This window comes from Neomonachus schauinslandi, chromosome 4, assembly GCF_002201575.2.
Source record: "Neomonachus schauinslandi chromosome 4, ASM220157v2, whole genome shotgun sequence".
Classification (NCBI taxonomy): Eukaryota; Metazoa; Chordata; class Mammalia; order Carnivora; family Phocidae; genus Neomonachus; species Neomonachus schauinslandi.
In genome coordinates, this window is record NC_058406.1 from 35,751,744 (window position 1) to 35,769,277 (window position 17,534).

Genomic DNA, 17,534 nt, shown 5'->3' on the forward strand with positions numbered 1-17,534 from the left:
GGTCTGGGTGTAGCTGTTAGAGGAAGGAGACAGGGAAAAGGGGCTCTTTGCCCCATAGGACCCTACTGAATTTTGTTCTCTGGGACAAAAATCATCAAGGAGGGCTGCGTGATGTTTGCCCAAAGTTTATTTTATAAGAAAAACTTTTTTGGTTAAAAAAAAGAAAGGAATAAAGGTATGAAAGGGACTGAGGCCTGGGAGCAGCATGGTAAGTCCAGCGGAGAAGAGGCCTGGTAGTGGACACTCCTAAACTCTAAAGCCTGGGTACCTGCTTGAGGAGGGAAAGCAGGAACCTCGGGCAGGGGTAGGGTAGCTGTCCCCAGTGACTGATGAGCATTGTAACCTGGCCCAGGGTTCCCAGAGTACTGGGCAAGGGGCCCAAAAGCTCTACACCCAGTTGTGGGAATGCCTTTGCTGAGCCCCATCAAGGCCTCCAGGACCTCAGTGCAAGGGAAGAAGGAAAAAAGAGAAAAAAAGGTGGCAGAAAGAGAAAGACAGTATTGGTGTTTGGGAGTTCTGGGCAGCCCGTGTCACAGCCCATGTCTCAGCCCCTGCAAGCTGATGGTACTGAGCATGGGCCTGTGAAGCATGGGCCCCATCACATGGTGCTGACATAATCTGCGAAAGCCTGGGATGAGTCCCACGAGTCGCTAACCACGTGGCAAGTGGCCCGGAGCCGCCGAATGGCTTCCCTGGCTGTGACTGCATCCTGGTCCAGCCAGTTTTGGAAGAGGCGCAGGTGACCAAAGGCTCCACGGCCCCAGCGCTCCAGCCGCTTGGCGAACTCCAGAAGGCCATCTGGCTTGATGCAGTTGGAACTGGTAGGGGTGAGATGGATTAGACACCCAGGAAACAACTAATCCCTATATCCCTGCTATATATCCCTGCAGCTCCATCCCTTGTCCCTTCCCCCCTCCCCATGTACCTGATGTCCAGCTGACATAGAGAGGAGGATGAATCCTCTGAGAAAACATCTGCCAGGGCCAGCAGGCCAGCATTCCCTGGGGAGAAGGGGAGAAATGTCTATAACCGCCCAAGAACAGGGACCAAGGGTATCCCAACCCAGTTCTGGTGGGAAGAAGCCCAGCCTCCTGAAGCTCCAGCATACAACTGTGTTCCAACCCCTGTGTTCCCAGTGGAGAGGCCTATGCCTTCATCCACTGAGTTTCTAAGTCAAAGGACTGGCTCCTTCCCCCGTCCCTTCCCAGGGCCCTGCCCCCACCCAGGCGGTTCCCTGGCAGCCGGAGGCCCTTCAGTGTGGAGTTGCCCTTCATAGCAGCAACCATCTCAGGCAGAAATTGGGCCGGGCGCTTCTCAAACAGACGGCAGAAGGAGAAGGTAATCTCTGTCAAGAGAAATTAGAATAAATTCTGATGGCTAACATTAGGACTTGGTGCTGCCCCTCCTGCCCCAATTGGCCCTAGCAAGGGGTGTGAATGTTTTTATAGAAGCCCAGAAAGAGAAGGGAAATTTTTCCAAGACCCCAAGCAAGACTGGAACTAAATCGGATTCAAACAAGAGACTGAGCCCAGATATTCACTGTTGGGAGGTTTTCTACATGAACAGTTGTCCATTTAATTTTTTTCTCCTCTATCCACTGACTGTCCACTATGCAGGGGTGGGCATTAGGGGCAAGTCTATGAGGGGAGTCTGACCCAGCATATTCATTCTTACCCACCACTATTATTTCTGTCAGCCACTGAAAGTTAAGAAAAACTTGAGTGAGGTACTGTAAAAGTGAGTAATTTCCCCATGTTCAGTATAGGAGGAACTGCAGGCTCTATAGCCATTGGACAGTTGAGGCTCTATGGCCGAGAACAGTGGCTGGCTCTTTCCAGTGAGGTAGTGGCAGGGCCACAGTGGGGACCCAGGAGTGCCCCAGGTTCTGGATGAAGAACTTACCATGAAGAGTCAGATTCTGTAGCAAAAAGAGCACCTCGCTCTGACAGTCAGCCAGATTCATGTCGTGGAAGCTCAGCCTCTTCAGAGCTAGGTTGTACTCTGCATGGGGGTAGAGGCCATGAGCCTTAACTTTTCCAAAGAACGATACAAGGTCTACCCTTCCTTTACCATTCTAGCTGGGTCCTACCTTTGAGTGTCTGTAACACAAGCCCAAAATCTTGGGGAGAGGCAAAGGTGGCACTATCCAGAGACAGCTGCTGCAGAGAACCTGAGGCCTTCAGCACAGAGCAGAGCAGTGGGGCTGGTTGGGCTCCCCGTGGAAATCCCATCTCCAGCTGTTCCAGGCAGTTTTCTAGATATGGTAGGGAGAAAAGATTGTAGCTGACCATCTCCCTTCTACTCCCATAGCAGGTCCCATCCTGTTCTTTAGAGATTCACTAAAAAATTTCATTCATCTACTTGTCATTGAGTACACACTACACATTAGTATTGTGCTAGGTTCTGGGAACAGAGCACTAAATGAGCTTTAGTCCTTGCCCTTCTGGAGCTTTTAGTCCAGGAAGACTAGACTACTCAGGCAAGCAAATACGAGTATGCAGAGTGGTGACATAGGAAACATACAGGATCTAAGGGAATATAAAGAAGAGACTAATCTGCCATGGTCACTTCCTACTGGGCTAATAGTGGTCTGGACTCTCCAGGCCATGGTTATCTTTGAACAGTCTCTAAAGAGGGAATGGATTTCATTCCCTCTTTAAGGAATAAGTGGTGCCAGGACTGGATTAGAGGTCTTTCCACCTTCCTCACACAAATGCACCTGCACATTTGTGTGGACACACACATACACACACACTGCTTCACCTGGTATCTCCTCATCTCCAATTATGTGGCTAGGGGGCCCTGCATTCCCTGGCACAGCAGGGTTGTCCCTCTGGCTGGGGTGATCAACACGGATAGAGAGGACCCGAAGTAGGGGCAGGGCTCGCACAATGGCACGTGTCAGCTCCAGGATGGGCAGTGGTGAGAACAGATCACTGAGATGCAGGGCACGGAGGCGGCATCCAGCCTGGCCTGACAGGGCCCGCAGACTGTCCAGCAGGCGGAAGATGTTAGAGCCCAGGCCTATGGCAGGAAAGAAGTTAGGTCAGTCATGTGGGAGTGTCAGCAGGAGTAACATTCAGAGACAACTCCAGATATCTCTGTTGATAACTACCAAATCTCTTGAGCTTTGGATCAGGTTATTTAAAATCATTTGTCTCAACTATTCATTCATTGTCTTGCTTTTTCCTCAGGTAACCAGCAAACTGATGTCTACTGTACTGGGCCATGCCCTCAAGCATCAGTGAGGGCAGTCACAAAACAAGATAGGACATGGGGAGTGGGGCAGGGAATCTTGTGCTGCCAGCTGAATGATAGGGCCAGGCCCACAGGGCAGCAGCAGACTCTGGACTTTTCTTATAGGTCACATGGAACATCTGAAGTCTAAGCAGGGGAGTGACAATGACCCAGTAGGGAATACTTTAAAGGGGTGGGAATAGAGCAAAAAATGATAACCACATCCTACAAAAAGGAGCAGGATCCAGAAGGGTTAGTTAGAGCAGAGGCTTAATGCCACAAAGCCAACATTATCTCCCCCTGGACTGAGCAGGTTCCTGTGGATTCATTCCTCCTGTTACACCTCACCCAGCACCTAGTAAATACAGTTTTTGCTAGACAGTGATGAGCAGCAGATCTTATTCCTGCCTGTGTAGCCTGATGAACAACAAAAATGTGTGAGGGGAGCTGGGGAAGTGTAGGGTATTGTGGAAGCACAAAGGATGGGTACTTGGTACCCACACCAGCTTCTATCAGTAAAAACTTTCCAGTTGAGCCCTAAAGAACATGAAGGAGACAGGCTAAACTGAGGGAGAGGAGTGACCAGCAGGGAGAACTCAGCATATATAAAGGCCTGAAGGAAGAAGAATGGCAGGTTCCAAGAACTGAAAAATACTCAGTGATTGGTGTGTAAAGTATGGGGGGGGGGGTTCAAGATGCCACTACAAAGGTAAGCAGGGGTGAGAACACGAATGACTGTAAGTAAAGTCTTGACTGTAAGTAAAGAACTGTGAATAGCTCCAAGGTGGAAATGCTGCGGAATCGCTGGGAGGCCTCCAGTGCTGGAAGCCCCAGGCAGCTGGGATCTGATCCATCCAAAGCTCCACACGCCACTTCCCCGATCTCCATCTCTTCCCCATCCTCTTTCTCACCAGCCACAATGAAAACAAAGTCATACAGGTCTTCAGACTCTGCACCAGACCCCTGACGGGTGCGAGGACCCTTCTTCCCTGCAGCTCGCTTAAAACGCTTTAGGGGCTTAGGCTGTGGGGCTGAGCTAGCTGGAGCTTCCTGGTGACAGGAAACCATTGAAGGGTTTTTAAATGAATGAATGAATGAATGGCCTTTGCATTAAAAAAAAAAAATGCTTGGCTAAAAAAAAAAAAAAAAAAAAAAAAAAAAAGCTTGGGTACAGAGTAGACAGTGAATTGTATGGTGAGTATGGAGTCAGGAGGAACTGTTGAATCCAGGTGAGAAGTAATGGTAGCTTGAATTAAGATGTGGAGATAAGTGGATTTGAGAGTTCTTAAAGACAGATGTGCAAAAGAACCCAGCTGTCTTCTGGGCAGCTGAAAGCTGTGAGGTCACTGAAAGAACAGGAGGAGGAGCAGCATGGAGGGGAGAAGATGCATTCAGGTTGGGGAGTCTGTGGTTTATGAAATGATATCTAGTAGTCACCTGGCTAAAATGGTTCTGGAGTTGAGGAGAAAGATCTGGACTGGACCAGTGTCATAGACTGGGGAGTCTTCAGCATAGTTGGCTTTTGAAACCAAGGGAATGGACAAAATCATCCAGGAAGTATGCATAAAATGGCAGAGCTCTGAGGAACTCTGAACATTGATAACAAATAATGTCCAGAAAGGGAGAAGAAAAAAAAAATTGAGGTAGTGGAAATGAGAGTATTTCATGAAGGCTGTTTCATAGCAGCAAATGCCACCAAGAATTAATGTAAGAGGAGGACTGAAAAGTATGTATTGGACTTAGCAACAAGGAGGATCTTGGAGAAGGAAGGCAGCATTAAGTAGTGGTTCAAAACCTTGGGATTCTGGAATCAGGTTGCCTGGGTTTGAATCCTGGCTCTACAGTTTACTCGTGAGGTTATCCTGGGCAACCCACTTGACCTCATAGGGTTATTGTAAGGATTCAATTAATAGAATACTTAAATTGTGCCAGACACATACTAAGCAGTATATAAAAGTTAGTTCTTATTACTAAGGCATTTGAGAAACAAGCTTTCCTAAGAAGGCAAGAGGGTATGGATCCCAGAGCACAGGTAAAAGAGTTAGCCTTAGTTAGGATAGCCATCACTCCCACTGTGAAAGAGGAAAGGATGAGTGTAGATATAGAATTCTAGGTTGGTTAACAATAAGCTGAAGTTCATGTGTGATGGCTTCTATTTTCTCTGAAGTAGGAGGTGAAGTCATCTGCTGAGAAAGGAAAAGGGGGTAACATTTGGAAGTAGTAGGAATGGGAGCTAATGTTGCAAACATAGGATTCATATAAGATTGATGATTGAATGTATACTAGCAGCAATCTACACAGTTGTGTGATTTTTCTCTATTACGTGCTCAGCAAGCTAGGTAGATTGGTAGATTTACCCAGAGTTGAAGTTTGGCTAGCTGGGCACAGCCAGGTGGGTAAGAACTGAGGACTGCTTCACAGGCTGCTGGTCTGATAAAAGTGTGTTCTATATTTTCTTGTCTGTACCGCTGCTTTGACAGGACTGGGGGGGACGACCCAACCTTAGCCCTGGCTGGGCCTTGCATACACGAAACTTCTCCCACCTGCCTGTGGATTGTGTACCATAGCTAAAATGTACCCATTCTTCAGGTCCTCGCTGCCTCTCAGGAACCCCTGCTTACAGCTCTAAATCAGGCCTACAGACCTCATGTTCTTCCCCAACAGTGAAAGTCTGCCCCTATTTCATGTGTGTGCTTTCTGTCCCACTGTGAAGCAGGCAGGGCCTCATCTGCAGCTTGATCATATTCCCTATTCCCCTCCACAGGATTGGGCACACAGCTGGTGCCGCTGTGAGACCCATCCCTGCCCCTGCTGGGCACTCACCATTATAGGAGAGTGTGAGGCTCTCCAGAGACACCCAGGAGCTCAGCAGGTGGCACAGTGTCAGAGCCGCCTCCGTGGAGAGCGGAACTGTGAATAGCTCCAAGGTGGAAATGCTGCGGAATCGCTGGGAGGCCTCCAGTGCTGGAAGCCCCAGGCAGCTGGGATCTGATCCATCCAAAGCTCCACACGCCACTTCCCCGATCTCCATCTCTTCCCCATCCTCTTTCTCACCAGCCACAATGAAAACAAAGTCATACAGGTCTTCAGACTCTGCACCAGACCCCTGACGGGTGCGAGGACCCTTCTTCCCTGCAGCTCGCTTAAAACGCTTTAGGGGCTTAGGCTGTGGGGCTGAGCTAGCTGGGGCCCGTTTGGATGAGGATGTGGAAGAGGAGGCAGAGGAGGTGGTGGCTGGAGCAGAGGCTGGCCGCTTGGTGCCAGGAGCCTCGTGGGAGGTTGCTGGAGGGTGCAGATCCCTCTTAGGGTCTGTCCCACCTGCTGTCAGGCTCTCCTGTGTGCTCCGGCGTGTTACTCGGGTGGCAGGTGCAGCTCTGGCTGTCTGCTTGGCTTCACTCTTCCGCCGAGAGGCCATCAGGGCTGCAGCACATCGCTCAGCAGCATCCCTGCGAGGCCGGCGTGAGCCCAGCAGGAGGGACCCTTCATCTCGGGATGGGGCCCGGCCTCGGGAGGCCTCTCCACAGAGGCGGCAAGGTGGGCCACCAGGGCCTGGCTGCCAGAAGCCAGCACTCATGGTAAGGATAAGGATGAAAAGGGCTGACTCAGGCACAGGCCAGGAGTACAGCGACACCTGGCTGACAGCCCCATGGTGAATAAGCTGATGCAGCAGCTGCCGAAGTGACTGCTGAGCAGCCACATCAGAGAACAGCAGGTGGCGGAACTTGAGGGTGTGCAGGGAACTGGCCAGGGTCTCCAGAACCCTGCGGTTGGGCTCAGCCACCAGCTCAGTTGCACCCTGCAGCATATTGCAGATGGTGAGCTGCCGGACATGGCGGGAGCTATGCAGAAGTGGTGAGAAGCGCTGGTCACAGAGACGCCTGTCAGAAGATACATCAATGGTCCCACGTAGAACATGGGAAAAAAAGGCCTCCATAAACTTGGCTCGCCAACAGGTCACACTCTGAAAGCAGAGAACATGCCAGACAGCTGTGATACTAAGAGGGTACCCGCTGAACCATCATCATCCCGGGTTCCTCCCTTCCAATAGCTATTTGCTGAGCCAGGCAATATTCTAAATAATTTACACAAATTCATTTAATCTTCACATCTTTGAGGTATGTGTTACTATTAGCCCCATTTTACAGGTAGGAAAAAAGGCACAAAGGTTGTTACTGCCTGTGGTTACACAGGTAAGTGGTAGAATCAAGATTGAACCCAGAAAATTTGGTTCTAGAGATTATTTTGCTATAGTGCCTGCCATTCAAGCGAAACAATCCTGTAACTTCTTCCACATCTGTTTCTAGAACCTGATCCCAACTTTCCATTCTTATCACCACCTTTGTTCAGACCCTTATCACCTCACACCTGACCACTTCATTAGCTTCCTGAATGCTCCCCCATCTCCTTTTCCCCTTCCCAAACTTTTGTGCAAGTCCACTGGATTCATCTTTGTAAAACATGTCTGATTACATTCTGCTTTAACCCCCCGCCCCCCGCCCCCGAGGCTATCCACTGCTGAGGGCTAATCTGAAGTTCCTCAGCCTGGCAGGGAAAGCCCTGTACAATATGGCCTCTGTCTATCTGAGAAGCTTTCTCATATCTTGCTCACATGAATGCTTTGCTCTGGCCAAATTGATCACCTTACTGACCCAAACCTGCCTTCTTATGCCCTTTCCTACATCTGCCAGAAATGCTCTTCATTGCTGGCTTCCTGAGAGGACCTACTAACATTTTACTCTTGTTGAGGCTGTTCATCTGTGTCTCTTTGTATGACCCCTTCTACTCCTCTCCCTGCCTCTTGTGGGACTCCTCTGCTACTCTGATTATTCAGGTCTTAAACATTGGTAGACCTGTCTCATGGTGTTGAGTCCCTTCGCTGTGTACATGTTTTATCCCAACTAGATTAGAAATTCCTGGAGATCAGGGTCCAAATCTTAGATCGGTTTTCTCCAGGGCAGTAGTTACTGGCTTTGATGTATATGAGACTTCATCAGACTATTCCGGTACATTTAGAAGAACTCTGAATGCAAGTATTTCTCAGCCTTTGGTACATACCAGAATTGACTGTGGAGCTTTTCTTTTTTGAAAATTCGTATGCCAGGTATCCAGACCTGGGAATTCTCTTATGTTACATCTGCAGTAAGGCCCATGCATTTTTGTTTTTTAAACCTCCCCCAGATGATTTTGACATATATAGGTTTGCAATTACTGCCCCCACCCCCACCACAAGAGGACACACAGACTTCCTTAAGTCCCCATTCTCTCCTCAGGTACAGAAGAAAGTCTGCTGACTTTGATATAGGTGTCATCTCTGCCACTATACTCAACCTCTTGAACCTCTTTCTTCATCTATAAAATGTGGATAATATCACTTGCTTCACAGGTTTGTTGTGAAGATCAAATGAGACCATGCAAGTGAAAGCACTTCGTAAACTGTACAATAAAAAATGTTATTTCTGTTACTGCTAATGGTAATAATTAGTCTGGATGGGCAATGTGAAATGGACTTGATGGAGGCAGAGCCTGGTAAGCAGGGTGCTTATTCAGCCTGAAGCAAAAGATAGTGGGGGGCTGAGGTTCCTCAAGACTAAGGGACACTTCTCTTTGGTACTTACCCTACCTCTATGCATTCCCTCATACCAGAGTGACCCTCATTTTATATCTGAGGTTCTTAGCAGGAGTTGGACCCCTATGGTTCTCAGCAAAAGTGTCATTCCTTTGCCCTGGCTATTCCCCATGACACTGCCTGCTGTGGTAATAATTAGGAATGACTTCATGTTTGAGCTAACCGCATGGTAGCAACAAGAGGGAAGGACCTCTGTCACCAGCAACAGTGTGGGGGCATTGGGGGACCAGGAAAAAATACCTGGCAACCAAATCTCCACTCAGCCTCGAGTAGAAGCAGAGAGGGTATTCCTGAATCCTACCTCACTCTAACACCTTCCTACACATTTGCTGGCCCATGCTCACAGCCTTGGAAAACACTTGCAGGTAACCTAGCAAGGCTTTAACTTCACAAATGAGACATTCTAGGCCTAAAATATGGACAAAGATGTGAACTAAGATGTTATGGCTACTTCTGACCATAAGGCATGTGGAATATGTAGTTTATAGATAACTATTAGTGTTGTTTTTCACACATTTTATTGTTTGATGAAGACAGTGGGAGAGAATATTTGAAACTGGAACACCCCAGACATGTGATAACTGCAGTGAGAACAGCATGACATAGTGATTAGGAGCATGAGTCCAGAGCCACATTGCCTCAACTTGAATCCTGAGTCTGCCATTCACTAACTATAACCTCAGACAAGCTGTTTCACCTCTTTCTGCCTCAGTTTCGTCATCTGTAAAGTGAGAAAATAACCTACCTACATCAGACAGTTTTAAGGATTAAATGAGTATCTGAAGTTAATTACGACAACTATTTCAATTATGAGCAGACAGTAGTTCACTGCAGTTTATTCCATCACCACTTTTTAGAAGAATCTCTGCTAAAACTTCAAAGCTGAGAAATAGCTAAGAGATCTAGCTCAAGCCACTCATTTTGTGTGCTTGTACACTATCGCTCAGGGAATGTAAAGTGATTTAAACACATTCTTTTGGGCAAGAGTAGGGGAAATGAGGCACCACCAAAAAGGTGAAATGACACTTGCCTACCAACACAGTCCTTGGCCCATCCACAACCTGGTGGCTCAGGCACTAGTTGGGGAGGAAGTGGGTATACAAACGAGGGAAGGCTAAATATTTTCTTGTACTACACAGAGCCAGCAAATATTCATAAACTATTGTCCACTATTTTTCTGATAACAGAAATGTTGTTTGTGGAAAATCTATAAACCCATTCTTTGGAGTGTATATGTAAATGTGAATAGCTATAGATAATTGTTTTTATAACTTTGAGACAATTCTGAATAGTTTCAAATGCTGGGCTTTTAAAACATTATGCCACTGTGTCATTACCTTTTTACCACCATGTATCTAAATGTTTTCAGAATATGACTTTATTAATATTTTGAAAATATGAATATACTATAATCAATTCCTGCATATTGAATAAATTGTTTCTAGCTTTTTGATATTAAGTTGCTGTAATGAACATCTTGAAATAAATCTTCATGAGTATTTCCATTTTTATATACTATAAATTCTAAGAAATAGAATTTCTAGCCAAATAATATATATTTTATATATATAATATATATATAAATAAGTATATATTATATATTTTTATACTATATATTACATGTACTTATTTTTATATAAGTATATATATGCTTATTTAAGAGTTATATACTTTCTCATTTTTTTATTTTTGAGATTCAATATATTTTATTGGAGATTTTTATATATTTTGTCCCAATCTTTACTTATTCTACTGGGATAGTTTGTCTTATTCCTCTTGTTTTACAAATATTGTTGCAACATTCTTAGTTTATGTACCTTTTAAATTGTGTTGGCATTTTATATCGCCAAATATGTCCATGCTTTTTTGATTCTGCCCATTTAATAATTAACACTCTCCATCTTGAGATTAGATAACCAGTCACCTTTATTCTTTTTTTAGTTCTGTGCTTTGACTTTTTACAATTTAATCTTTAATCCATATAGAAATTGAGTATATTGTAAAATGAGGCTCTAACTTTATTTTTTCCAAATAGTTAACCAATAACCAGAGATTCATTTATTGAATAATCCTTCATTTCCGCATTGCTTTGTCTCCAGAATATCTATTTTATTCTACAGATCTCTTAATACACATACACTAGTACTACACAGTTTGAAATCCTATTTCTTTATAAGCAATCAGGGGCTATCTCTATCTCGTTCACTACTGTATCCCTAGAACCTAGCACAGTGCCTGGAATTGAGCAGGCACTCATAAGTGTTTCTGAATTATGAAGTTAAGGTTACTGTCATGTAAAACTGGGAAGCAGAAGAAGGTACCCTTTGGAATGACCTCTGTCTAGGGGATTGTTAGGCTACCAAGCCTGGGGCTTCCTTAATGTTCTGAAATGCTCTGAGACAAGAAAAGATAACTACCAGGAAGCCTGAGATAATATTGGAGAAAAAAAGCTTACTCTAAGTGAAAAATGTTACGATCTCCATCATCTGCTAGTCAACCATACTGCGTGGGAAACACTGGGACAAAGTGAATCCCATGCATCTTTAAGTTTCAGGAAACTTAGTATTTTCTAATCTTGCATCCACTTTTCTTCCTCATATGGCCTAATTCCTGTACAGCCTGAGGACTTTCTTGGGCCTTAGCATTATTGCACTGAACTTCAGGAGTTGTGTCCAGATCTAGAAGTAGGAAAGCTGAAGGATATGGAGCTGAATGTTACTGAACCCAGTGCATCCCCCCAAAATTAAATCTCCTCATAAGAACTTGTTTTCTTATCATTTGGCTTCATCCACCATTTAAAGCTCAGTTCAAATACTACTTCCCAGGAAAGACTGCCAAGCTCCCTTCTCCCTCAACCTCTTTGCTACTGTCACACCACTTATCCCACCATGCACGATGTATTTGTTTGCAGGTTTCCCTGCTAAATGTGAGAGATTAGTGTCTGTGCTTCCAATAGCTAACATAAGACCTGGTGTGTGGTAAGTTTAGTAAATGTTTATTGAACTCAATCTGTTCTGTCCCATAGTTATGGAGCAGCAGAAGAAATTCTGCTTAAATAAGAGCAAGTTATACCTGAACCAATGAATAACAGAATCTCAGGGCTAAAAGGAGCCCTAGAGTCATCTTCTAACCTCTCAAAATGCTGGATTTCTTCTACAATACCCTTGTGTCAGGTAGTTATCTAGACTCTATCTGAACACTTAGAGATGGGAAGCTTCTTAGCTCTGGCATTAGCTTGTTTCATCACCAATAAGCTCAGAGTTTAAAAATTCTACATTCAGTTTAGCAGAAATTTATTCTCCTTTGGCTTCTACCAGAACAAGTCTATTATTCCTCTTTTATATGAGAGTCATTCAAATATTTCAAGATAGTTCATGTTCCCCAGATCTTCTCTTTTTCAGGAAAAACATCTCCAGTCTTCCAAATGTGACTCATGTGATGTGGCCTTGACTTCTTTCTCCATACTCCAGGGGTAACCTGACCACTGCAGAGCCAGGCAGGTCTATCATCCCCCTTGTCCTTCAGCTTATATTATAGTTACATTGATTCACACAGCTCAGAGGAGAGTCATTATATGAGTAGCTTTAGCACACTGTTGACTAAACCCCCTTAATCTTTTTCATACAAGTTGCTGCTAAGCCAGACCCCTCCACCTCCTACCCTGAGGTCATGCAATTGGAATTTTTTAGACTTAAGTGAAACATTGGTTTATTCTGTTAAATTTCATCTTGTCAAGTTTGACCACTGCTCCAGCCCTTTCAAGACCTCTATGAATCTGGGTTCTGCCATCCATTGTGATCACTACCTTTCCCTGTTTTGTGTTACCTGCAAACACAGTGAGCAATCAAGTCAGTGACAAATGCCAAATGGAAAGAACCTTGTGACAAGCCATTTCCTCCCAAATTCACTCCATCACTGTCCCTGCACTTTACCAGTACCCAGCTTGTGTTTATAAGCTATTCCTGCTTTCACTGTGCAAAGTCAGGCCAGAGTTCTACCTGGTGCCTTAACTTACTTCCAAACTGGAAGGCCTTGTCTTCATCAGCTCATCCCATAGTCGGCGCCAGATGGCCTGAGTGGAGAGGCCTGTGGGGAGAAATATCACATTTACTTGGCTGCTCTTTGGCCACCATGGGTGAGGTAAATCAGCTTTTAATGTTGTCCTTCTCTGGGTTCACAGGAGCAATATGGCAGACTAGTAAAGAGCACTGGCTCTAAAGACAGACTGCCTGGGTTTAAATATCAGCAAACCACACTCTAGCTGTGTGACCTTGGGCAAGTTTACCTAATTTTTTTGTACCTCAGTTTCCTTATCAGTAAAACGTAGTTAATAAGAGCTATTTCATAGAGTTGTTGAAAAAATTAAATGAGTCTCTCCAGGTAAAGTGCCTACGACAGTGCTTGGCATATCTGGATTAGTTAGATGAATGTTAGCTGTTAACAGATCTGTCCAATGAGGGGTTTGGAAGACAGCATGGTAAAACAGAAAAATGAAGATTCAGAAGATCTGGGTTTCAGTATGTCTTAGCTATTAATTGTGGTGTGCCTGTGGTTTCACTTTTATTAGTATAACTGGGATCATTTACTTGCTTTGTGTTTCACTGGACACTCTGAGGAATCACATAAGAAAGTAGGTGTGAGGGTACTTTTTGAAAAGCATGAAGTTCTATGCAGGCATCAGATGTAATATTTACCTGAAGAACATCATTGTAAGCAAGGCACCATCACTGACTGAGAAAGAGAGAGAAAGACACTTACCTTTCTTGAGGGCAGTTTCCTCAATCCTCTCCAAGTAATATATATTGAGCAGAGGTAAGATGCTTTGAAGTATTGGGCCTGGGAGGGCTACAAAAACCAAAACACAAAATTTACTTTTTTCTCCCAGGGTTCCAAGCATTATTTATCCTACTGGAAAGGAAAACAGAAGAGGAGACTTCTCATTTGGCAAATGGAACCTGTAGAAACTAACCTAAGTCTAATTCAAACTCTAGTCTACTTATCTTCAGCCACTTAGTTGGCAGCTGGAATTTCAGGGGCATGCACATCTTCAAGGATGAGATAATAAAGCAAGTGGATATGCTCATTTAGGAGCTCCTCAGCTCACTTTTGCCTAGCATAATGAACTATTCTGCATTTAAAAGGTCCTATTGGATAGTGTGATAAAAACATCCATCATAATCTGGGCCCTACTAACTTCTCCAGCTCCCTGCTTTGCCTCCTCTATTTCAGCCACACTAAACTACTTTTTTCATTTACCTAACATGTTACACTGCTTTCTGCCTCTGTCCCTTTGTCGTGCTGCTCTCTACCAGGAATGTCCTTGCCATTTTCAGCATATCAACTACTCATCTTTCAAGTATCATGTGCCCTTTATTAAGCCTTTTCTGAATTCCCTTCCCACTCTTCCAGGCTGGTGACTCCCATTCTTTGGGCCCCTACTGTATCCTGAACTAGTACTTTCCTATGAACAATAGAAATAATTAGGCCCTAACTCTAAATTCAACATATCATAAAAACAAAACTTGTTCTTGCTGATGTCTAGATTTGAGAGGCTTTATAGTATTGACTAAATGGTTTAGTCTCTAGAGTTGGACAAAACTGGGTGAAATTCTGATTCTATTACTTAATTATGAATCCTTGGGCAAATTAACATCTTTAAGACTCGGTTTTCTCAATTTTAAAATGGAGGTAGTAGTAAATCCCTCATAATATTGTTATAAAAATTAAAGAAAATCATGCTTGTAATCTTTTTAAGACCATGTCTGGCCATAATCAGCTCACTAAATGTTGTTTATTATTATCTGTCAATAGCCTCTCTGTCCTGCCAAGAACAAGTCTTAGATCTTACAGTATACCATATCTAAGGAAAATCTTTCAAAACTTCTATTCTAGGATCTCCCTTTATCTTTACTTGTAGAATAATTGAATCTTGATGTCCAAGAGTCTAGTATAATTCTTTGTACATAGTACTCAGTGTACCTGCTGAATGAAAGTATTAATTCCCTAAGCTATTACATTAATGTAGGCCCCTACTGCATTCAAGATAAAGTCCAAGCTCCATATCCTGGCATTCAAGGTATAAGCTATTCTACTTGTCTCCTCACTGTATCCTTTCCTGCTGCCTCTACTCACTTTACCCTTCTCTCTCCCTACACAAAGCAACCCTAGTCCACTGCCTCCAAGAAGCCTTTCTTGGCTGTTAGCCCACATTGAGACCTTCCTCCAAAACAGCACTTCTTAGCAGGACTCTTACTTGGCTCTCCTAAGAGGCCTAACTTGATTCAGCTTTTTCTCTGTGACTGTTTACCTGGTCTAGGCCCATAGGAGCTCTTTCTCCTCTCTTCCTCCAATCTGTTTAGCCATCCCCTCTCACAGCCACTGGGGATTCTCATCCTCTATTATCCACAAACCCCTTCTTCCTTTCTCCATTCCTCTTAAGCCAGGCTCTTCCTTGCTTCCTTCCAGCCTACACCTTTAATGCTTCCTCTTCCCAACTCCAGGCCTCCACACTCAGTCCTCTTCCCTCCTAGCCAAGTTTAGCATCCTAGAAGCTCCAGGCTAATACAGCCAATCTTCTCTGCCTTCTTCCACATCTTTCTGAGGACTCTTCTGAGCACCCTGCCCAGTTCCACTGAGACTTCTCCTGTTTCCCATGGGTCAGCCTGACCCTTCTTTCAGCTGTTGGCACAGGGCCTCCACAATCCCCTCTCCCCCCCCCCCCCCTCCCCCCCCCAGCTTGAGGACTTCTAACAGTCTTCCCCACTGCAGGAAGACACTTGGGCCTCTTCAGGATCAGTGCCCCACCCCCACCTCACCAAGGGCCTGCTCCCATCCCTGGGCCTTCTTTAACCAGTCTCCACAGCTCTGGGGCTTATTCTTGGAGGCCCAACCCCCCAAACTCTAGGGCCTTTTCTTCACAGCCACCTCCTCAGTGTGCAGCCCCCCAAACCCCCAATCCCAGGACCTCAAGCCCTCACTCCTGACCTTACCAGGGCCTTCCTCCTGGCAAAGACACTACCACCACTTCCGAGGCCTTCTCCAGAACCCCACCCCCTCACCCCCTCAAGGCCCGAGGCCTTCTCTCCTGCCACTCCCTCCCCCTTTCCTGGGCCCTAGGCCTGGCCTGGATCTCCTCACCCAGCTTCAGCCCTGGCCTCTGGACCCACCCCCTCACACCACCAGTCTGTCAGGCCCAAGGCCTCCCTCATCCCCCGTGCGGGCAGGCCTACCCCCCAGAGCTTTCACTCTCCTATCTTTCACTCTCACCATCAGTGTTCACAAGGCCGACCCGAGTTGTTCTCATCAGCTGCCCGTCTGGGTCCAGCGGCGCCCACTCCAAAGCCCGGCCTCTGCGTGCCCATCGGCTGCGGGCCTCCTCTCCGGCGCTACCTGGCCCGCGCCGGCCCGCCCTAATCCCAGGCCCACCGGCCCCTCGGCCCAGCGCCGCGGGCGCGCCTTTGCCGCTCAGTCCGGGCGCCCTCAGCCCAGGCCGGGCCATCGATCCGCGGCAGCTTTCAGGCCCGGGGCCTCTTTTCGCTCGCACTCAGCCCAGGGCCTCCCAGCGGCGACGCGCCCCCTCCCAGCAGAGATCCCGGGGCCGTCGCCCCGCCTGGGGCCTCGCTGGCCCTTCCCGCCTGTCCGTCATTCGAGCCTCCCTCGATTGCTGACCCGCTCCGGCCTCCCTTCACCCGCTCCGGGCCCTTCCTCCGCTCAGGCCAATCCGAGTGGCCTCCGGCGCTCCCTGCCCTGCCCGTCAGTCCCGCGCTCAAGCAATTTCGCACCCGAGGCCCCGGTCGTCAGTGCGCTCCCTTCAACCCTGGGTCGTCGGACAGGCCTCGGCGCCCCCGGCCCTTCGGCCTCTCCCCCCAGCCCCTGGCTCTCCAATCCACTGGGCTGCCTTTGCCCATCAGCCTGGCCTCCGGAGTCCCGGCACCCGCGGTCTGTCAAGCAGACACGGGAGGCCCCGCGCGTCCGTCAGGTTAGGTGGCCCCGGGCCTGGCCTCCTTGCCTTAGGCCGGGCCTCCCAACCTCGGCCCCCGCCCCCAAGCAGCGGGGCCATCCCTGCCCGTCGGTTCGACATCCGACACTCTCCAGCCCGGCCCGACCCGAGCGTCAGTTCGGTGCTCACGGCCGGCCCGTCACTGCAGCCTCTGTCTCCCGGGCCCTGCCTGTTTGGCCCCAGACCGGGCCTCCTGGCCTCGCCCCCCGCGCCCCCCAGCCAGGCCGCGGTGCGCGTCCACCTGCCGATTTGGTCCCCGCCTTTACTCTGTCCAGCCCGGTCAGGCACGGAATTCATGTTCCGACCCGACGGTGTGGCTTCCAGTGCCCCGGGCTGGGCCTTGCCCCAGGCCTCCCGGCCTCGCCCCCCGCGCCCCCCGGCCGCTGGGCCGCCTCCGCTCGTTGCCAGAGGTAGCCCCTCACCCCGCGACTTACCCCACACCCCGCTCTCCAGAACCCCCATATGGGCGCTCACCGCCCGCCCGCACAGCTCGAACAGGGCGGGGGGAGCGCTGGGGCCCGAGGCCGAGCTCTTCGCTGGCGCCGCCTCCCGGGACGTGGCCTCCATGGTCGTTGCCGCCGCTACCTCACAGAACCAGCAACTCCGGGCGCGCCAGGCCTCGGGCGCCGCCATCTTGGGGAGGTGCGCGAGCCCGAGAGTGGCACCCGCGGA

At 47.6% G+C, this 17,534-nt stretch overlaps 1 protein-coding gene across 4 annotated transcripts; it reads right to left on the reverse strand.

Moving 5' to 3' along the window:
* Positions 1-93: 93 nt before the first annotated feature.
* Positions 94-17,495, reverse strand: LRRC41 (leucine rich repeat containing 41). 4 transcript variants are annotated; one of them, XM_021684272.1, is made up of 10 exons: positions 16,130-16,771; positions 13,622-13,708; positions 12,879-12,949; positions 6,061-7,198; positions 2,764-3,024; positions 2,090-2,254; positions 1,903-2,001; positions 1,223-1,345; positions 926-1,001; positions 94-818 (listed from the first exon to the last, which is right to left on the reverse strand). In XM_021684272.1, exons 1-10 carry the CDS (start codon positions 16,359-16,361, stop codon positions 599-601), a joined length of 2,472 nt encoding a protein of 823 aa, XP_021539947.1. In that variant the 5' UTR covers positions 16,362-16,771; the 3' UTR covers positions 94-598. The 4 variants fall into 4 exon arrangements, with proteins under 4 accessions (XP_021539947.1, XP_021539948.1, XP_021539949.1 ...); XM_021684273.2 differs by lacking the exon at positions 16,130-16,771 and adding an exon at positions 17,297-17,495 and having other exon boundaries at positions 116-818; XM_021684274.1 differs by lacking the exon at positions 2,764-3,024 and having other exon boundaries at positions 116-818.
* Between the last annotated feature and the right edge of the window lie 39 nt (positions 17,496-17,534).